The sequence below is a fragment of the Lycium barbarum genome, chromosome 6, assembly GCF_019175385.1.
Source record: "Lycium barbarum isolate Lr01 chromosome 6, ASM1917538v2, whole genome shotgun sequence".
NCBI lineage: Eukaryota > Viridiplantae > Streptophyta > Magnoliopsida > Solanales > Solanaceae > Lycium > Lycium barbarum.
Genome location: NC_083342.1, coordinates 104348521 through 104371970, shown reverse-complemented (window position 1 = coordinate 104371970; position 23450 = coordinate 104348521). Strand labels below are relative to the sequence as shown.

Genomic DNA, 23450 nt, shown 5'->3' with positions numbered 1-23450 from the left:
AAAAATGAAATAATTAGACTACAATAAAAAATAATATAAGAAAAATACTAAAATCACTAGCTTATTTATTAAAATTTAGATTAATAGAAAGTACAGTTTTATTATTTTTTTCTCTTTTGCAAATGAAAATAAAATATATACGTAAAATATGACTCTATTTTTTTAAATAATTTTTTATAAAATTTAACTTGCTAAAAATGATAGAAAAATTAAAATATTATCAAAATTAAGCTTAAACTATATTTGTTGTATTTTAAAAAAAAAATCTTTTGAGAGAATGAACCTGTCCTTTGTGATACCGTGCCAGTATACGATATATACAATGTTGGTATCATAGAAGACATAGAAGTGATTTTTAAAAATAAATAAATTAAGAAATGAGTTGTATTTTTATTGAAGGAATAAACCAGTCCTCTATGATACTCTGTCAATATATGAAATATACGATGTGATTATCATAGAGGGCTGATGAGTGTTTTCTTTTGAAGGAATGAACAAGTTATATATGATACTCTGTCAGTATATGATATATCATGTGGTCATCATAAAGGACTGAGTAGAGTTATTTTTTTAAGGAATATATCTTCTATCTATGATACCCTATCAGTATATGATATATACCAGGTTGGTATCACAGTGGAATGGGTGTTTTTTTTTTTTAAGAAATGAACTGTTAGTCCTTTATGATACTCTGTCAGTATAGGGTATACATGACTGAGTGTTTTTCTTGAAGGAATGAACTGCTAGTCCTCTATGATACTCTGTCAATATATGCTATACAAGATGATAGCGGTGTACATGGATCGGGTTGGTTCGGATTTTTTAAATACCATATCAAAATAATTGCGTCGGGTTGTTAAATTTATATACCAAACCAAACCAATAAAATTCAGGTTTTTCAACCTTGGATTTTTCTGGTTTTTTTCCGGAAATGTCTTCATACAAAACATATAACTTTTACTTCAAATATTTTTTAGTCCTAGTAAGATACAATATATAATTGAGGTGTTTCTTAAGAAAATAACACATAATGTGAGATGGTGATGACATTGTATTAAAATATTCAACAAAAAAGATAATAAAATCGGTTAAAATAAATATTGCTAATTAATAAGCCATAAACAAAATGACCATAATCTAAAAATACTAAGTCATGCTAAAATAAGTACGGCTAATAAGTATTAATTACATGACAACGAAAAAAAAATTAAGTTACGTATTTTCACTCTCTAAACCAATTATGCAAAACTAAAGAATAGATACCCAACATTATTGTCATTCCTAATGGTAAAATTGAATTTCTTTTGTTAGCATTAGTGTTGAGTTGGTTTTGATTGGGATTTTATTTGAGTTACAAACATACATGGGATATAAAACTTATTGACATTCAAAATTCTAAGTTCAAGCTTGAAATAATATGATAATAGATAAAAACTAAGAAAAAATTTAAGAAATATTTATAAATTACATTACAAATAAATATTTTTATGTATAAAGTATTTTCAAAATTGAATAAATGTAATGTCGGGTTTGTTTGACTCGGTTTGACTTTTTTTAGCTAAAACCAAATCAAACCAAACCAAACCAGTTATGGTTAGATTTTTTTTTCAACACCAAACTAAGTCAAACCAAACCACTAATCGAGTTTTTTCTCAGTTTGACTCGGTTTATCGGTTTGGTGCGGTTTGTCGATTTACTTTGTACACCCCTACAAGATGGTATCATAGATGACCGAGTGCTTTTCTTCAATGAATGAATCAATTTCTATGATACCCTATCAGTATATGATATATATCATGTGAGTAGCATAGACAATTAAGCTCTTTTTTTGAAGAATGAGTCTGTAACACCCCGACTTTTCAAGATTTATTATGTGCATTACAATTGATTACATTTTTCTTATAAAATATTCTTTTTACCATTCTAGAAATTCAAATTTGACATTTACTTTGAAGACCCTTTTTGTTTAAAGAAATTGTTAATATAATACATGCATATTAATTAACAAATTAGCTAGACATTTTGGAGTCAAATACAATAAAAAATGAAAAAAGATAGAGAAAAATATCTTCCGGAGCCAATTATATAATTTGTGTGACAAAGGGTTTATTCTCTATAGAGTTTAAAATAAAGAGGTGTCATGTGCAATTTTAAGAAAATGGCCCTTATATCCTAGTCATTGGATCCTTGAGATTTATTTCTAGCATTAGATGAAATTTACCCCTTTTTTTTCCTCATGAAGCTCCTACATTGGGGTTCTACTCCATCTTCTCTACTAAAGTCCAAAGTCCAAAGCTCAAACCCTAACTCTTCACTTTTCTCATGAGAAATCAAATCCTCTTTGTTGAATACTTCATATTTTCCATTTAAATCAAGAATCTAAGCTTTGTTTTGAAAGATTCAAAAATTATTGCTCTCACTTGTGGTACATATGGCACTTGTAAAAGCTAAGGATGTCGACTTATTTTCTTGACCGTTGCTTTGGGGATTTATAACTTCTTGATGTTTATTTGAACTTTAGAAGCAATAAAGCTCCAAGGGTTGCACATAAACTTGAACTTTTCTTTCAATTTGTTTTGTTGAGATATTGTGGGAAGCTTGAACTTTGGTGAAATTTCATCTACTTTAAATTGTCGTCATATTGATTTTGTTGCTACTTTACTAGTTTACTTGCTTTGTTGGTTGAAAAAGAATATCTTGAGACACTTCAATATGTTAGTTATCGTTGAGGGTTATAATTTTGTAATTGAGTTATGAATATGTTAAAATCACGTTGGTCTTATGTGAAGTATTTTTGTAAGACAACTTAACTCGCCACATATATAAATTGCTTGAGCATTATTGTATTCTTGTCGGGACATTGTCCATCTAGTGATAGTGACCTTGTCACTTATATTGACATATTGACATACCTCATGGTATTGTTCGGATGTTGCCATCTTGACTTTGGATTTACATTTCATCTTGACGATGGACTTTTGTCTATTTTCGAGTATGAGTGGAAAGCCACTTTCAACATGGCTCTTGATTCTCTTGATTATCGGGTGACGACCCTTCTTGATTTCGGATCTTGCCCATCTTGACTTTGGATTTACATTTCATCTTGACTATGTACTTTTTGGTGCATTTTAAAGTATGAGTGGAAAGCCACTTTCAACATGGCTCTTGATTATTGGGTGATGACCCTTCTTGATTTTGGCTTCGGTCCTTCTTGTTATTGGATTATGCTTGATATGATGGGTTGGGCGAAACTAATTGAATGACTTTCTCGAATTAGCTTGGAAAGCTTTCTTGACACTAGAGATATGATACTTTTTGGAACTACTTCATGGGTTGATATTTGATTCTCTTGAAACACCGTACATAGCTTACTTTGACAAGTCTATTCTTGAATTTAGTTCTTGTACTCATTTTTGATACATAACCCACTATTAAATTAATTATTGAATGACGTTTCATGAACTAGCTTCAGAAGCTTTCTTGACACTTGGTATTTGGAATATTAGTATCGTGAACTACCTTATGGTTTGGTATTTGGTTCTCTTGAAATTTAGTTCATTGATTAAGTACTTGATAATAAATCTGATAAGCTTTATTTGATTTATTTGGAACTACTTCTTGAATTGATATTTGATTCTCTTGAAACATTGTACATAGCTTACTTTGACAAGTCTATTCTTAAATTTAGTTCTTGTACTCATTTTTGATACATAGCCCACTATTAAATTAACTATTGAATGACGTTTCATGAATTAGCTTCGAAAGCTTTCTTGACACTTGGTATTTGGAATAGTGGTATCTTGAACTACCTTATGGTTTTGTATTTGGTTCTCTTGAAATGTCGTACATTGATTTAGTACTTGGTGATAAATCTGATAAGCTTATGTCTTGAATTTATTTCTTGCATTCGTTTTTGATACATAGCTCACTAAATAACTAATTGGTTGACCTTTTTGGATTAGCTTTGGAAAGCTTCTTAACATTTGAGATTTTAAATATTGATATATTGAACTACTTTATTATTTGATATTTGATTTTCTTGAAACAATTGTACCTTCATTAAGTACTCGATGGTGATTTTGATAAGCTCATTTCTAAAATTTATTTTTGTACTCCTTACATAGCTTGCTTTTTGATATGAAATGTTAGTTAAGTTTATGTGTCACTAAGCTTTATGCTTAGCGATAGTTTGTTGCTATCGTAGGTGATGTACCGGAGAGACTTGAGGATGACCATTTGGAGTAGACTTTTTGGAATCCTAGATGAAGACCACATCTGCATAATCATGTTTATTTTGTGCACTTTTGGGACTTGTACATGATCCATGTGATAAACTTATATATGCACTTTTGAATGAAATTTGAGTCATGATGCTAATATTTTGTAAGTTGATTTTGACGAATGACTTGACTATTTCGGGAATGTCCATGCCCAAGTCTTATAATATTTTAAATTTAGTACTTGTGTTGAATTTGGAAGACTTAACTAGTTTGTATTTGTGATTGGGAGTTGAATGCTTGGTATGAGAATTGGATGTTGTAGCATAAAAAAAAATAAAAAAAATCTTCTACTAAGCGTTTGATGAATTCTAAAGCGTTGATTTAACTCAATATAGGTGCTGTCTATTTTCTTTTATAATTGGATATTTACATTTTAAGGAGGGTTTATGAGATCTAGTATGTTGAGATGTCATATTTTGAACCATGTTCACATGGGTCTATTTCCGCTACTACATTTTAATGCCATTGTTTTAAATTAGTTTCTTCTAGATTTCGTGGTACATTTGAACTATAGACTTCTTTATATTTTGTCCTACTCGTGAATATGTTGTCAATAAATTTTATCTTTGGATTTAGTTATTAGGCTATTTCTATCTTTTTTTACAAAATAGTTTCCCGACAAATATTTAAATTAGTAAGTATTGATTAATTTCATCAAGTAGCATCCTCCCTAGGGGGTTGCTACAAAGACGGTCCTCTGTGATATCTTCTCAGTATATGATATATCATGCGGGTCATTCATCCATGATACTCCCATGAACCAGTCCTCTATGATACCCTTTTAGTATATGATATATACCATGGGGGTATCATAGAGGACTCAAGAGTATTTTTCTTGAAGAAACGAATCATTCCTCTATGATACCCTGTCAGTATATGATATATATCATGTGGGCATCATAGAGGACTGAGTAGTGTTGGAATGAATCTGTCATCTATGATACCCTATCAGTATATGATATATATCAGGTTGGTATCATAGATGACTGAGTGTATTCTTGAAGGAATGTATACCATGTGGTATCATAGTATATTGCAACGGTATACTTCAACTGCTACTAATTTGATATACTATAGGCTAGAAAAATTATTTTTTGAGACATAGAAAAAAATAAAAAGGATAATATATCAGTTATCCTTTTTATTGATATAAAAAAATAAAAATAAACGAGCCAAAAGGTGTGTAGAATTAGATTATGAAAAAAAATAAAGAAAAAATAATTTTAAAAAATGAAATTAGAATAGGAGAAAGAAGTAAATGAAAATCACCTGAAATTAAAAAAGAAGAATAAAAAATAGAAGAAAAGGTTAATGAACTTAGATTATGAAGATAAAAAAGAAAAAAAGAAGAAGAGATAACTACCAATAAAAGCTATAATGGGTAGAACAAGTAAATAACTTTGAGAGTATGAAAGTAAAGGGGGCATGAAAGGATAATTGTTTGGTGTCTATTGGGTATTAGTGTTCTTTTACCATAAAAATTTGCATGCAATTAGGTAATTTTTTTTTCTCCGGTAAGAGATGAGATTCTCTCTTGGTGTAAGAAGTATACCGTGTGGGGCGCGGGTCGAGCTGACCGCATCAGTCTTGACTTTTGACTCTCTGGTCAAGTCTAGTCCTTCATTATGCCAATAAAAAGGACACACACACACCTATATATACGGAGCATAAAAGAGAGTAAAAAAGTAAACAAAGAAAATTGACTTAATTAATCAGGAAAGACTTTTGAAAATGTAAGTTTCTACTAGTGCTTCCTTTAGCCATACATTAGGGTTTTTTATAAAACATATTCCAAAATGCTTGTTTCGCCAAAATAAGTTCCCGACTAACTACATACATGTTTATATTTGATTGAATAGAAACTCGAGAACTGCTACATAGAAATACTATTCATATCTCTTATCACTTAATTAATTGTTGTAGATTCTTTTTAGCTTATCAGAAAATGACTTAAGTTGACGTACATTGAATATGTAATTAGTTAAAGTAGTGTATTAAGAAAACTTGCCGTATGTTTCGGGCCAAGATGATTCTACAGGACACGTAAAATCAATATTGCGACAGGTTCATGCTTTGTCTTCCACAAGAAACAAAAAAAAAAAAAAAGTGGAAGAGGACACAAGACGCCAAAATGTGGGGAAGTTCTATGAACGTTACGTACTTTGTTTCATTTGTTTTAAGTCAGGCATATTAATTGAAATAGTTTTGAGAATATTTAGGCATTGTATTAGTTACGACTTACAAGCATGCTAGATTTTAGTTCTTGGAAGAATATTCGCAAAGGTTTTGTTCGATATTAACTTTGTTTTGTTGGATGTAAAATATATTTAATACTCATTTTCTCAATTTATGTGATATTCTTTCCTTTTTATATGTTTCAATTACAATAACACTTTTGTGTATTTAGAATCAATTTAACTTTAAACTTTTTATTTTATAGTTAATTAAATGATTTATAGTTTATAGAAGTTTATATGGTTTACTTTAGTCCCCAAGTTTTATTTTTTTTCCTTAAATTCTATGGCAAATCAAACACAATGGATAACTACTTTTCATAGGACTTGTTTACAAAGAAAACTTATAATATGACCATCTAGATGTTTGGACATGAATTAGTTTGATGTTTGAAGTTTGAAGTAATGTGCCTTATTCTGTATGACATATTTTTAAAATTATCCAAAAAAGATTAATATTTTTTATATTTAAAATAATTAAGTTAAAATTTTCACTTTACCCTCGATGTGATTTTAAAAACCACATAAATTTCTAAGTTATGTAATATGTATTATATCAGAAGTTTCAAAAGTTTTTGTTCTCAGTCAAACAATTCACAAAAAATGAGATAGGGAGTACCAATTTACACAATTACTACAATTAATCAATTATTAGCATGTTAGTTACTATCATTAATTAAGATTTATAATACTAGAAATTTATCATAAGTAATTTAATTGTAAAAATATTTTTTACATGAAGGAGGTGCATTGACTATAAACTCTGCATATATTATAAGTCTTCGAAGACTAGGATGCTCAGTCGAAGTTGCAGTACTCACCATCACTTTCAAACTATACCCAAAAAAACCAATATAAATACAACCTTTAACTTGCTGTATGATATATCACTCAAATAACACAACACAAACAACAATAGTCTCTTCATTACAACACTTCCTACTACTTATTCCCTTTGTATATCTACTCAAAATGTCTCTTAACAAAATTATAACAAATGGCACACACAACACCAACAGTCATTTGCCCAAACGCATAATCCTAGTCCGTCATGGCGAACTTTCAGCAAATGTTGACATCAATGTTTACGGAACAACACCAAATCACAAGATTGGACTGACCGAAAAAGGAATTGAGCAGGCTAAGCAAAGTGGAAACCAAATCAAGAAACTTATTTCTGAAAATGCTAGTAATAATTGGAAGGTTTTTTTCTATGTTTCCCCTGCAGAACGAACGAGAAGGACGTTGAGAGAGATGGGTGGATCATTCGCGAAAAGGAGAGTGATGGGGGTGAAGGAAGAATACAGGCTGAGGGAATTGAATTTTGGGAACTTTAATGATCCTGCAGGTATAGAAGAGATTAAGAAGGAAAGATTTACGTACGGGAGGTTTTATTATAGAGTTCCTGGTGGTGAAAGTGGGGCTGAGGTTTATGATCGTATATCAAGTAAGTTCTACTGTTATTTTTATTTGTTTACCATAAAATCTTTCTTTCCAATTTATTTGAAGTGAATGTTGACTAGTGAAGAAATTATGTGATGGAATATGACTGGTCATGCAATTTAAGAATGAAAGGAAGTTTTAAGTTCAATTGTTACTAAATATAAAAATATAAGAAGTTTAAAGTTCAATTTGGGACTGGTAAAGTAATCTGTTAGACGTTTGCGAGCTCAGAAGGTCTTCTCCTCCACTGTCCCCTGCTACCTCCTTAGAATTTTTTTATAATTACCTTATAAATGATCGGATGATTGCGAATATAAAGAACTTAAAATCATGTAATAATGTGCAGGTTTTGTTGAATGCTTGAGGAGGGACATAGAAATGAAGAAGTTCTGTCACGACCCTTGTCAAGAGAGCAACATCATCATTGTTACCCATGGACTGTCGAATCGCATCTTCCTCATGAAATGGTTCGACTGGACCATTGAGCAATTTGAGGATCTTAACAGGATAAAGCTTGGTGAATTTCAAGTTCTGCAATTAGGTGAAGGAGGGGAATACAGCCTAGCATTTCATCATGATGACAAGAAACTTCAAGAATGGGGACTATCTCCTGATATGATAGAGAATCAGAAATGTAGAGCTTATGGTCCTACAAGGGTTAATTCGCAGGGAACAAGTGATGTATATCCTTTCATGGATTGTTTCGCAGAAGATTCAGATGATGAGATCACTATTATCTAAGTACTAGTCCCTTTTTAAGGTGTATGTGTAAGTTAACTAGCTAAGCTGTTGGACATCTCTACTAGTTAGTTTTATTGTAATCAATAAGATTGTTAAAGTACTTAATGTCCTCTCTTTTTTGTCATTTTCTTTAATGTCTCTGTTGGTGTGGCGGTAAGCTAGAAAATTTTGTTTCAAGATCCTAATTCAATCTGCTGAAGGGATTGAATGATCATATCAAGAACAAACATGAAATGTAGTGACACCATTGGTAAAGAAGCTTTAACATGTAAGATACAATTACCTAAAAAAGGGCAGCCCGGTGGAGGGCCGAACCGCAGGAGGCATGATATATTTCTAGCTGCTGTAGGTGGTGGTAGTGGAACTTCCCCCGTAAGCAGGTTTGCATGTGGATCCAAGGAATTTATAAAGCCAAATCTATAAGGTACTTGCAAATGTGTGAACTGATTAAGAGAGAGATTCACCAAGTGACTCTCTCTATCGAAAATTTCCCATATCCAGTTTGGTATTTCACCTCTGATATTGTTGTTTGACAGATCTAATGAAGCCAACCCCGTTTGATTCTTAAGGAAATAAATATTCCGCAAATTGCAAGATGCTAACCTTAAGGCAAATAACTAGGGGAGCAAGGCAATATCTAACTGACTTATATCTGTGTCAACTGATAATCTGTTGTGGGATAGATCAAGATTGGCAAGCTTCGTAAGTTTTGTGAACTTATGCAACTGCACGGTACCACCGAAATTGTTGAATGAGTGTGAAAGACGCGAAAGATTGTATAGCTGAAAGAAAAAGTCAGGTAATGGCCATCTAAGTTGTAGTCTCTCAAGTTTGTTATATCTATTTTAACCTAAGTCAAAATAGTTTACAAAATCCAGGTAATTCCGGGATTAATTAAAGTTAAGGAGTCGCCACCTAATTATTTATGGTGAATTAGGACACCTTAAGTTCATTAAAGTTATTTTTAAAGTTAACTCCGTTTAAGGTCTATTAACCTAAGATTCTAGGTAAGGGTTCAAGTAACTTAAAGGGAATGTATTAGGCATCCTTTAAGATCCATTAACAATAGTTAACCGACCGGACTTAAGGTTAATTAGGCTAAAATGTAGACGTAACATTTTACAACATTTAAGAAAATATCTTTGTGAGTATTGCTAAAGTTATAGTGAAAATACAAATATGCTATTTTAAAATAAGATTTGGAGAAAAGATAATATTTTTTGCATAAAAGAGTTTAGTTATAAATAAACTAAAAAAAAGTGCGGGATGTGTAACGTTTTATAAATCACGATGAATGATAGTAATCTGAACATATGCGTATAAATATAATATAGAGTATAAAATTGGCAAGTATAATGTTTAGGAAAACATATTTGATTTTTTAAGAAAAGGAACTTTAGTTTGGCAGAACATTTTTGTCCGATGGAAAAAGGGTTACGAACCAATGTCATTTGGTTCAAATTCTAGTTCAAAGCTTAAACTCTCATGTTTTACCACCATCTTAAGAAATTAGTTTTACCGTGCGACATTCATAAGTTTTAAAACTATTACTACGAAAGTTTTTAAAACAAATAACCATTTATTAACTAAAGGTCAAAATACTAAGTTGTCTCTATTTTATGCAGCTAAAGTCACGACCAAAATAAACAATAATAATTTAGTCAAACAACAAGCAATAAGTCATATAAAAGACAAGATGGGAATGGGATAAGATGATCGACTCGAATCCGACTCCTGCAAAAGGAAGAAATCCTTCAATGTCGCTACTTAACCGAGGGACCAAAAGAAGATAAGGTATGACTTCGTGTGGCAGCGGCGTCGTGGAGTCTCAAAGTGAAACTCTTCGGCTCCGGTGTGGTCATGCAAAATAAAGAGAAGAAAATAAAAGATTAGCGAGGATAAACCAAACTTTAACTGTATATATAATACCAAGGCTAAATGAAACGTAGATTATTTTCCATAAGCATACTTTATATTGAAAGCAATTTCTACCAGTGCACCTATACTTCTCATTTTTGCAATTCTTTGACTTAACCTATAGTATACCACAACCATTCCTAGATTCATCCAATGAGCTAATCACTTACTAATGTAATCAACATAGAAAGGATATTATAGCCCTTTTACGTATTTAGATGGCTGATGACAATCAACGACGTACACAATAATTCAAGATCAGCTTCTTGATGCAGATTATAGCAAAGTCAGATCCCCCTACTCTTTAGCATAGTCTTAATTTTATCGCTTTAAACATAAGAAGATAGGTCTCTATTCACCTCTTAGATACATCAGGGAAAAGAACATAATCAAAAGGATTGAGAACACCATTAACTGTCTAAACTCAAAGGTAATTTATTCATCACTCGACATGATTCCAACAGATCACAACAAATTGAAACTGGGATGAATACATTTAGTCATTTGATTTACTTTTGACTGGACAAACTTAGGGAGAAAATTTGTCTAAAGGGAGGCACAATTCCAGAGATCGTGTCCTAAGAAAACAGTCACTGTTTTAAGATCTTAACATTAAATACACTGAGCTATCCAAACTAATATAGAGAATTACACATAGTTTTCATAGCATTCACTAAAGTAAAAGGGAATTAGAGCTTAATTTTTAGGAAATCTTGAAATCCCAACAGTGAAGCATCTCAAATATTTGATCTCGAGATCACACTCCATACAAGATTGCACACCAAGTGAAAGCATTCTGGGAACATCTCTATACAAGGCCGAGCACAGGATATGTTCAACAGAGAAACAAAGTCACATATATGGACAAAACCAAATTAGCTACAGTCTTCAACAGCGGATTCACAACAACAAAGGAACTGTCTATATATTCCTCTTTTAGTTTTACAAACCCATTCAGGGTCTGGTCATGAGCAAGAGAAGTGGATTCATACTATCAAACAATTTAACAAGTTTCCAAATTCGTTCATATCTTAGTTTTAAACTTATCTGCCAAATAAGTTGGATACATATTCTGAATTTATGAACTTGAAAAGACACTTTTTGATCTTCTTAGCATACTATTCAGTAGCCAACTCAAAAGAAAAACTAGAAATACTCAGAATTAAAATACTAAGATGAAAGGAATATTACCCTTTTTATCGGATCTACTCTCTAGCCGCGGACAACTTTGAAACTCGACACAACTGAGTTCTAAATCGCTCTCACAGCTAAACTCTAATCGAGATCGAAAGAGATATTCTAGAAAAACTAAAGATCCTTAAAGTTAAAAAAAAATGAGCAGACTGTTTGGCGTAATGGTATTTCTCTGATGTTTCCAAACTCCTTTTTTTCTTTTAAGAATCCGAGAATGAAGAACAGGGTTCCATTGAACTAAGTTTCGTATTGCTTTTTGATGAATCGAGTGAGAAACCTAAAAAAAATAGGGAACAAGGATTGGGTCTCTTTTTTTTTCGACTGAATCCTTAAGGCATTATTTATAGGTCGAGTTGAAACCCTAGGGTCTCGTTTGGGCGGGGTTTTGAAAATTGAAAAAAGATTCGAGAAGAGAGAGAAAGACTTGTATGAAAATGGTAAGGCAAAAATCTGCCATGGCTGAGAAAAGTTTGGACCTGTCCTTGAAATGGAAAGGGGAAGAAGAAGGACCAAAAGGCGTGGCTGTGTGTGATTTAAGTTTAATCCGAAAATGGGGTAACCAAATCTGCCATTGTTATGGGAAAGTGATTCTTGGTTGAAAGGGGAAAGAGAGGAAAGAGGGGAGGAAAAGAAGAGGGCGGCTGATCTTTCATTTAGGTTTTAGGTAGTGAAATGTTATGACGTGGGTCGGGTCGGGTCGGGTGAATAAGGTAATGGGATGGATCGGGTAAGTGGGTAATGTGGCTGGTTAGTTTTAAATATATGGATTGATTTGGGCTTAATTGGTCCGAAATTAATTAAAGTATGGGCTCATTTGAGGTAAAACGTGGGCTGGTGGGATCTGAATTTGGCCCTTTTCCTTTTGGAATAAACATGCAATTAGTAATTAATGGTAATAAGCTATAATTTAATGTTATAAATTTACTAATAATAGAGAAACTATAAATATATAGGTAAGGTAACAATAAAGTAGAAATATTGTCTAGGTTAGTTTTACGATTAATATGTAATAAACAAATAACAATGTACGATGTATTAATAAATAATAATATTTAATCATAATAATAATAATAATAATAATATTAATAATATAGTGATAGTGAAAATAAGATATTTAAAGTATTAGAAACTCAAGAAAAGAATGAATCGGAATAAAGGAGGGGCGAAATTGGGTGTCAACAAAGTTTAGATTTGTTAGTGGAGAGAAATCACATTCTGTATGGACTATCGGTATCTCAACCGGGCCAATCCAAAAGATAACTTTCCCCTTCCGAACATCCACATTCTCATCGATAACTGCGCCAGTCACGAGCTATAGTCGTTTGTGGATTGTTTCGCCGGGTACTATTAGATACTCATGAGCGAAGAAAAAGCTAAAAAGACAGCTCTTATCACCACTTGGGGAGTCTACCATTACCGGGTAATGCCGTTCGGCCTCAAGAAGGCCGGCGCCACATATATGAGAGCCATGACTACCCTGTTTCATGACATGATTCATCGAGAGATCGAAGTCTATGCGGACGATGTTATCATAAAGTCAAAGGAAAGCTCAGAGCATACCACGCACCTGCGTAAGTTCTTCGACAGACTTCGCAAGTTCAGCTTGAAGTTAAACCCGACGAAGTGCGCGTTTGGAGTGCCTATGGGTAAACTGTTAGGTTTCATAGTTAGCCGAAGAGGCATTGAATTAGACCCTACGAAAATCAAGGCAATTCAGGAAATGCTGCCTCCCAAAACCAAGAAAGAAGTCATGAGCTTCTTGGGAAGGCTGAACTTTATCAGGCGATTCATAGTCCAGTCAACTGTGATTGTAGAACCAATCCTCAAATTGCTCAAGAAAGACGCTCCCACAAAATGGATAGAGGAGTACCAAGAAGTATTCGATAAAATCAAGAAATACCTTTCCAATACTCCCGTCTTAGTGCCACCAAGGCCAAAGAGCCCACTGCTACTGTACCTGTCAGTATCAGAGAATGCTTTTGGATGTATACTTGCCCAACACGACAAGGAAGGCAAAAAAGAACATGTCATCTACTATCTGAGCAATAAGTTCACATCCTGTGACTCAAGGTACACACTCGTAAATAAAACATGTTGCACCCTGACATGGATCGCCCAAAAGCTAAGGCATTATTTGTCGGTGTTTACCACTCATCTCATATCCCGAATGGACCTATTAAGGTGTATCTTTCGGCAACCGATGCCCGTAAGAAAATTAGCCAAATGGTAGATGCTACTAAGCGAATTCGACATCGTGTATGTAGCACAGAAAGCAGTAAAGGGACAGGCGTTGACCGACTTGCTAGCAGAAAGTCCCATCGACGATGAACTCGAACCATTACGGACTTTCTTCCCAGACGAGGAAGTAATGGCTATGGAAGAAGAGGTGGTCGAGCCCTACTCAGGATGGAGACTGTTCTTCGATGGAGCAGTTAACTACAAAGGTTCCGGCATCGGAGCAGTATTGATATCAGAAATAGGACAACACTATTCGATGGTCGCAAAACTCAACTTCAGGTGTACCAACAACATGGCCGAATACGAAACATGTATTCTTGGCCTCAGAATGGCTTTGGACATGAACATACAAGAGTTGTTGGTAATCATAGATTCCGACTTGCTCATCAATCAAGTGAAAGGAAATTGGGCAACCAAGAATGACAAAATACTACCATATGTAAACCTGGTACAAAGACTACGTGGAAGATTCAAAAGCATTGATTTCAGGCATACTACGAGGGCTCAAAACGAGTTTGGTGACGCATTAGCTACAATAGCCTCCATGATTCAGCACCCCGAGAGTACCCACATTGATCCGCTCGAGATTACTCTGAAAGAAGAACAAGCTCATTGCGCTCACGTCGAGGCCGAGCTAGATGGCAAACCATGGTACGCTGACATCAAGGCATACTTGGAGAGTATCCCCCAGAAAGCTCAGCAAATCAGAAGAAAACCATCAGGAGACTAGCCAATGGATTCTTCCTAAACAAAGAATTGTTGTACAAGAGAACACCCGACCTCGGGTGACTCAGATGTGTGGACGCTGAAGAGGCCACAAAATTGTTGAAAAAGGTACACGCAGGGTCATGCGGACCTCACATGAATGGATTTATCCTAGCCAAGAAGATCTTGAGGACGGGATACTATTGGATGACCATGGAGCATGACTCCTGCAAAATTTGTGCAAAAATGCCATCAATGTCAGATACATGGAGACTTAATCAAGGTTCCTCCGACAAAACTACATGCAATGAGCTTCCCTTGGCCATTTGTGGCATAGGGGATAGATGTCATCGAATCCATCGAGTCGCCGGCATCCAATGGACATAGTTTCATCTTAGTCTTCATCAACTGCTTCACCAAGTGGGTGGAAGCAACTTCTCACTAATCAGTGACTAAGAAAGACGTGGCTGACTTCGTCAAGAACAATCTCATATCCCGCTTCGATTTGCCCGAGTCCATCATAACAGACAATGGAGCAAATCTGAATAGCCATCTGATGAAAGACATCTGTGAACAATTCAAGATAACTCACAGGAACTCTACCGCCTACCGGCCATAGATGAATGGAGTCGTAGAGGCTGCTAACAAGAACATCAAAAGAATCTTGCGAAAGATGATCGATAACTACAAGAATTGGCACGAGCAGCTGCCTTATGCTTTATTAGGGTACAAAACAATGACCTGGACATCTACCGGAGCAACCTCATATCTCCTTGTCTACGGCACAAAAGCGGTCATATTCCTTCACTCAGGATCATCTAAGAAGCAGAACTGAACGATGCAGAATGGGTCAGAAATCGCTATGACCAGCTGACCATGATCGATGAAAAAAGAATGATGGCAGTATGCCACGAACAACTATATAGACAGAGAATGTCTGGAGCTTTCAACAAATGGGTCAGAGCCCGACTCTTCCAAATTGGGCAACTCGTACTCAAGCGAGTCTTCCCTCACCAAGAAGAATACAAAGGGAAATTTGCGCCAAACTGGCGAGGACCATACATGGTCAGAAAAGTAATCTCGGGAGGAGCCGTGGTCCTAGTCGAGATGGATGGACAAGAATAGCCCAAAGCTATCAATGTAGACTCACTCAAGAGATACTACATTTAGGAATCCATTTGCTTGTAATCACATTATCATTTCTCTGTAACCGTATCTTTTGCTTGTAATCGTACTTTTGTAATAGAATAAGGAAAGACAATCATCCATGTAATGAACTACGGGATGGCCTGACTTTTCCAAAAGTGGGATACGTAGGCAGTCCATATCGGACCCGATCACATCATTAGTAAAAACCAAAACTCAATTATTTTATTCTGAACTACGTTTGACCTGATTTCCTGCTGCGACAGGATACGTAGGCGCTTTCGAGCTCGGTCGTCACAAAAGAAAAACCCAAGAAACCCTTATGAAGCCTCAGAGACACAAAGTTAGGAGGAATTAATAGGTTTAAAATATAAGGATCGACACAAGAGTCAGCCAACATCAACCCTACACTGAGGCAGAATTTTTGAGGTTTCAAAAGCAATCAGCAAAGAAGATGACAAGCCCAGACCATACACTGGGGTAGAATTCTTTAGGAAGCCTAAAAAAATTCTAGCACAACGAGACGACACAAGATTCAATCAAATCAAGGCCTGAAACTGGGGTAGAATTTTTGAGAAAGATCTCAAAAATTCCATCGGTTCAAGGACTCAGCAACGAGATCCCCTAAAAGATCGTAAGATCTCGTTCGAAAAAACACATTTCATGACATCCAAAACGAAAAAAAAGATTTTCAAAGGAAACAACACGCATGTTATAACTTTACTTTAGATTTTCAAAATTATCATAAGTTCGCTCTAGAAATACCGAGTCCAAGAGGATTCAAAAGAGCATTAAGAGAAGGCACCAGATGGGAGGACAATGACGTTAATAGTCCTTTTAGGAAACTAACAATTTTTTTTATGGATGTAGGCTTTTAAACAGGGAGGCAGATACGTCATCAACCGGCTTACCCGCAATAGAGGCAAAAGGCAAACTCAACCAGATGTCAAATGGCCAAAAGGGTCAGAACAGAATAAAAGGAAAAGAGCATCTCTGACCACGAGGGTCATGAAATGAATGGACAAAGAAATATCAGACGGAAAGGGTCACAAAACAAATGAATGGCAAAGATATATCCGACCAAAAAGATCAACAAGACAAATGAATGAGGAAGACATGTTCGACCAAAAGGGTCACAGTGAATGGGCATAAAGACATATTCGACCAAAAGGGGCATGACAAAGACAAAGAGGCATATCTGACCATGAGAGTCATAACCAGTATAATTGTAACACCTCGTAAAATCATAACTAAACCATATTCATGACTCAGGAAGTTAGAAACCCAAGAAGGAGAGTGTTGGAATCGCAAATATGTTTCAGTTCAGAAAACACCGCGTTACGCTACAAGGGACAGACCGTAACGTGTGTTATGGACCGTCGTTCATATCGTAACGGGTACGACTTGAAAAATCACCGTCTCGTAACTTGGACCAAAGGACGGCTCATCATTACGGACTGTAACGCGTGTTACAGCCCGTAACAGGTCATCATAACCCAACCTCAAAAATCAACCCAACCTCAAAAATCAGACCCTCACTGAAATTTTGGCACACGTTATGGTCTAGTGTTATGGACCGTAACACGGTTCGTAACAGTGCCATGACTGCAATAATTTAAAAGACAGGAATTCAATTTTTATTTCATAAGTCCCATTCCTCTCAAGCCCTAACACGAAAGTTCCCTCCTCTCAACTTTTCCAAGAATCAAGGTAAGCTCCTTAAGACCTTCCTAAGTGAATTCCATCAATTACCCATGAATTCTAAGTAGGAATTTCATGTTCTTAACATAGGGTTTTCAAGAAGACCCACCTAAAGGAATCCAAGACCAAGGATTAGTGTCACACCCCTTTTTAACCCGGGAGTTAAAGTAGAAGTATGACGTATTGGAGATTCCTGTTTTTTGTTTATTTGTTTTAAGGAGTCGCCACCTAATTATTTATGGTGAATTAGGACACTTAAAATTTATTAAAGTTAAGTTTAAGGTCTACGAAACTTAAGATTCTAGGTAAGGGTTCAATTAGTCTAAAGGGAAGGTATTAAGCACCCTTTAAGACCCATTAACAATGGTTAACCGACCGGACTTAAAATTAATTAGGCTAAATGTAAATATAGTATTATAGAAAAAAAGAAAATAATTTTTGTAAGTATGGCTAAAGTTATAGATAAATATGTAAGAATATTGTTTAAAATAGAACTTGTAAATAATAATAATAATTTGTATAAAAGAGTACTTTTAATGCTATTTTTTGAAATACGACTTATAAACGTTGTTAAGATTTTAAACGAGTATAAATGTATTGTTTAAAATAATGCCTGTAGAAAATGTAGTGATTTAATAAGAGTTTAATTGTAAATAAACCAAAAGAAAATGGGATGAGTGATGTTTCATATGTATTCCGAATATGAATTACGCTAACTAGCAAATTAAAATGCATTCGTAGAGTTATTGCAAGATTTATATTGATGTTTTAACAAATGTGTATTTCAAGTGTTTGAAATGAACTAAAATGAAAGAGTTATCCGTTAAATTAGTTTGCCCTTTTGTTTAGAATGAGCTAATGTTATGTGAAATTCGTGACGTTTTAAACTTCTAAGATAGTAAGAGTAAATCTTGATCCTCAAAATATGTGGTCATAATATTTTAAAATCAACTATTCTAATAAAAATAAATAGTATAGATACTATAAATAATTTAACATAAAAAAAAAAAAGAGAAATGAAGCCTATGAATTAATTGTTAGCTCTCTTTTAAATTAACTACCCATCGTATCAACCCACTAATTTCACTAAGGTTTATTCTAGCTAAGAAGACAAACCAAGTAAAATACTAGTTGTACAATATGACTTGAATGTACGAAATAAAGAGCAAATAGAATCAAATGGGTTCAGCCCATTTTATAGAGCTGCTGCGACTGTTTGCTGTTGGGTTTTGGCCCAGCGAATTTAGCATATGGCTGCGGATTAGTTTTGAGAAAGCAGGAGGTGTGAATGATGGAATAGATGCGCATTCCCAGCCTTTGCGGGGTGACATCGAGTCTTAAAGTAAGACTCTTCGACTCCGGTGTACATGTCAATCAAAGAGGAAAAGAAGCTTGTTAGAAGAGATAATCTGCTCCTTAGCAATATATGCGAACCAAATATATCAACAAAGACACACATTGTCAACTTTAGTTCTGATAATATATATATATATAACCAAAATACATCAACCAAAGAAGCCCTTTAACCGTGACCTTAAATTCTGCAACCATTTATAAATTAAGAGTACTTTCACATCATATTATAGCAGCCAAATGCAACAAGTTTCAATCAAGGCATCAGTAGGCAATCAAATCTTAAAGTGCAGCATTTTGTTAATGCTATCATGTAGAATCAAAAGGTAACAGGATTCAACCCAAGCAATTGCACCTATCCTCATTTTTTACAACTTTTTGACTTAACCTATAGTATACCACAGCCATTTCTAGATTCTTTTCATGTCATTCATCCAATGAGCTAATCAACATAGAATGGATATTATAGACCTTTTACGTCCTTATATGACTGATGACAACCAACGAGGTACACAATAATTCAAGATCGACTTCTTGATGCAGATTATAGCAAAATCAGATCCCCCTACTCTTTAGCATAGTCTTAATTTTATCGCTTTAAACATAAGAGGATAGGTCTTTATTCACCTCTTAGCTACATTAGGGAAAAGAACATAATCAAAAGGATTGAGAACACCATTAACTGTCTAAACTCAAAGGTAATTTATTCATCGCTCGACATGATTCAAACAGATCACAACAAATTGAAACTGGGGCGAATACATTTAGTCATTTTATTTACTTTTGACTGGACGAACTTAGGGAGAAAATTTGTCTAAAGGGGAGCACAATTCCAGAGATCGTGTCCTAAGAAAACAGTCACTGTTTTAAGATCTCAACATTAAATACACTGAGCTATCCAAACTAATATAGAGAATTACACATAGTTTCCATAACATTCATTAAAGTAAAAGGGAATTAGAGCTTAGTTTTTAGGAAATTTTGAAATCCCAACGGTGAAGCGTCTCAGATATTTGATCTCGAGATCACACTCCATACAAGATTGCACACCATATGCAAGCATTCTAGGAACATCTCTATACAAGGCCGAGCACAGGATATGTTCAACAGAGAGATAAAGTCGCATATATGGACAAAATCAAATTAGCTACAGTCTTCAGCAGCAGATTCACAACAACAAAGGAACTGTCTATATATTCCTCTTTTAGTTTTACAAACCCATTCAGGTTCTAGACATGAGCAAGAGAAGTGGATTGATCAGACAGTTTAACAAGTTTCCAAATTCGTTCATATCTTAGTTTTAAAACTCATCTGCCAAATAAGATTCAATTGGATACATATTCTGAATTTATGAGCTTGAAAAGACACTTTTCGATCTTCTTAGCATACTAGTCAGTAGCCAACTCAAAAGGGAAAAAAAATCACTCCGTCATTCAAATCTTCCTAATGCGGTAAACTAATACATCCTTCACATAACAAAAGAAAAGCAAAGCAAACGTTTCAGTCATTAATCCAAAGTACATTGTCCAAACAGTGCACTTAATTAGATTAAGAGTATCTTTATTTTACATGATTTTGAAACTATAAGAACATATCCCATAATGACTATAGCAGAAACGAAACAAGTAGACATACAGTAGTTCCTATTATCATAGGGAAGGGAAATTTTCAGTTTCTATGTATTATACAAGGATAGAATTTCATAAGACAATTTCCATAAATGCATGGACAGATCTTGACTCACGGTGTCATTCATTTTTTCATTCAAACTTAGTAATCAATTTATGAAAATATCTCCTAAAATCAATATTCCCAATGGTCCTGAAGACAAGATGGCAGATCATGTAACTAATAGATTTAAACAAAATAAATTAAACTGCCATGCATAAACATTATTTAATTACTAGCAAAACCTCTTCGATTACTCTAACATAATAGACTGACTAAATCAGAAAACACACCAGGATACACACAGTCCCCTTGTCAAGGCAAATTTATCGTACGGTATAGTTCCTATATCTCGAACAACTGGACCTCTGAAACATACTTAACCAAGTAGCTAATCATCACACCAAATCATAATCGCACTAAATTAAACTAACTTAGCTACATAAGGCCGCATAATACAGAACGAAAAGCAAAGAGAGAAGGAAGATTTCTGACCTGTTTTGTGTACAGTGAAATGGGGTCGTCGAGGCCTCGAATCTACTCTCGTATTGACGGATTCGAAACTTGAGTCAAAAAATTAAAGTATCTCTGTCGTAGTTAAAATTCTTGTCGAGCAACGACGAAAGTTAATCGAATCGTCAAGAATTTAACCTTTCGTCACAAATCTCATAATTCAACAAAGTGTTTTTGTTTCTTGATTTAAATGTTCAAGACCGGATTTCTAACAAAAGAAAAAAAAAAAACTCAAAACCTTTGTGAGAAAATATTCGTGCATCACCAATCCTTTCGATCAGTGTCGAATCCCCGAATTTTCATGTACCCGTCTTCGAAAAAATAAAAGAACCCCCCTCAATTGTAGGATTAAAACGTGGTATTTATAGGCTAAGTAACTAGGGTTTCTCGGACTCCCAATTCTTGGCTCCAAAACAAGAACCGTTTGAAATCGAATCCGAATCTTTACAGTTGTTTTCCCTTTTTCAGAAATTTCAAAAAAAACTTTGGCCATATATGTTGACTCGAACGTTGAAGGTAGGAGAGAGAGGAGCGTGGGGGACAGAGACGTCAGAGGGGTAACGTGGGGGGTATGGGCGAAGTCAGAGGGGACAAGGCATGGTGGAGGCGTGGTGGAGATGGTGGGGTGTCAGAGCAAAGTGGGGGAGATGTGTGGAACGTGAGGGGCATGTGAGGCGTGAAGACGACACCGACGGAAAGACGAAGGGAAGGAGACGGTAGGTTTTATGGGAGAGGAGCGGCGGAGGAGATGACAGGAGAAAGAGACGAGAGAGGGAGAGGCGGAGATGAGGTAAAAGAGAAAGAGAGAGAGAGGAGGCGGAAGAAGATTGAAAGGGAGAAGAGGAAGAGGGATTAGGGATTAGGAAATTAAGAATGGGTCGGGTCGCGGGTAATGGGCTGGTCCGTTTGGGCTGGCCCATTAATTTAAACATGGGCTGAAAATGTGGGTTTAAAATGTGGGTTGGGTATAAAAAGTGTGGGTTATTTATTTGGGTATGAAAATAATATTGTATTTGTATTTTAAGCCATTAATTGGCTGAAAATTGTTGATCCTTCCTCCGCTATTTTAATTATTTTCGGGCTTCTAATTTAATAACTAGTACCATATTTATTATGTGAAGATAAATAGTAATTAGTATATAGAAAGTAAGGATTTTACAAAGTGTTGTCTTGTAATTAATTTAACGATTCCAGACCCGAAAATGAAACGATGACTAACCGTTTAAAATTTGTGATAAAGTAATGCTCGTAATGTTTTTTAAAAAAATAAGAGTAGTGAAAATAATAGTAGTGAAAATAAAGTATTTAGCTCGTTAGTAAATTTAGAAACCCGGGTAAATGAAATAGGAGAGGGACAAAATTGGGTGTCAACAGATGCCCCTCTTCGACCGGAGATGATGTAAGAGTCTTCGGGCGAAGAAGTTGACGTAGTAGCCAATTTTGTTTGGACTGACGAATATGAGTTTGTAAGAAAGTACGGTTTAGGAAAGTTGATGGGAAATATTATGAGGACCGAAGGAATTATGGGAAATTATGGCCGAATCTCAGTTTCGAGTTGCCTACATATCTCGGGCTGCACGAGAATCAGGCCATGTGTAGTTCGAAAGTTTTTGGTGAGTTCATAGTCTTGCGGGGGTTGTAGACAGGTGACGAGAATGGAACATATGCTTATGGCCTCCTAATTATAAATGTGGTGCACAACATTCTCATAAGTAGGACTCTACTAGGCACTATGTAAATTCTTCAAAGATGCCCCAGTGTTGAGTTATGGAGACACTGGGGATGTAGAAAGGAATATGAGATTGTAAAAAGAGTAGATTCAGTAGAGTTTTAGCGGAGGATGTGAAAAAGAAATTAACCTATGTATCACGTGTTTGTGGACATAGGCGGAATCGAGTTCGAGAATAGATCCGTGACCTTTGCTTGTGAGTTTGGTATTCCTCTTCAGCATGTTTGCCCCAGTTCACTGCGTAAGATAAAGTTCCACGTTGTGTTGCGTCCCTGCAGGTTGTGTTTTCTGCCAAAACTGAAATTCATGTCCAAAATTAGTAATAGAGTTGAAAGTGTAAAATTGTAAAGAGTGTAAAATGATAGTAAATATGAGTGTGGGAATGAAAGTGAATCCGTGTGGCTAATGTTGTCTCTGATTGTCTTCAGCGACTTGAATGAATGCGTGATGCGTATGCTGAGGATGTGATAATATTTCTAGTTGCATTTGCAGATGATAGTGATAAGGTCTCCGGCTGTCTTCCGGGACTTGATGATAAATGATATCTGCGAATTTTAAGGTAAATTCATTAAAGTGGTAAGGTAGATG

General features: G+C 34.9%; 1 protein-coding gene across 1 annotated transcript; it reads left to right on the top strand.

Moving 5' to 3' along the window:
- The first annotated feature begins 7384 nt into the window (after positions 1-7384).
- Positions 7385-8798, top strand: LOC132645176 (phosphoglycerate mutase-like protein AT74H). The gene is made up of 2 exons (XM_060361985.1): positions 7385-7961; positions 8304-8798. Exons 1-2 carry the CDS (start codon positions 7394-7396, stop codon positions 8696-8698), a joined length of 963 nt encoding a protein of 320 aa, XP_060217968.1. The 5' UTR covers positions 7385-7393; the 3' UTR covers positions 8699-8798.
- Positions 8799-23450: the final 14652 nt, after the last annotated feature.

Bases quoted from the DNA above. Each gene is read 5' to 3' on its own strand.
- LOC132645176 (XM_060361985.1), top strand. From the start codon at position 7,394: ATGATATATCACTCAAATAACACAACACAAACAACAATAGTCTCTTCA. The intron at 7,962-8,303 runs GTAAGTTCTACT...AATAATGTGCAG, and splicing joins GGTTTATGATCGTATATCAA to GTTTTGTTGAATGCTTGAGG.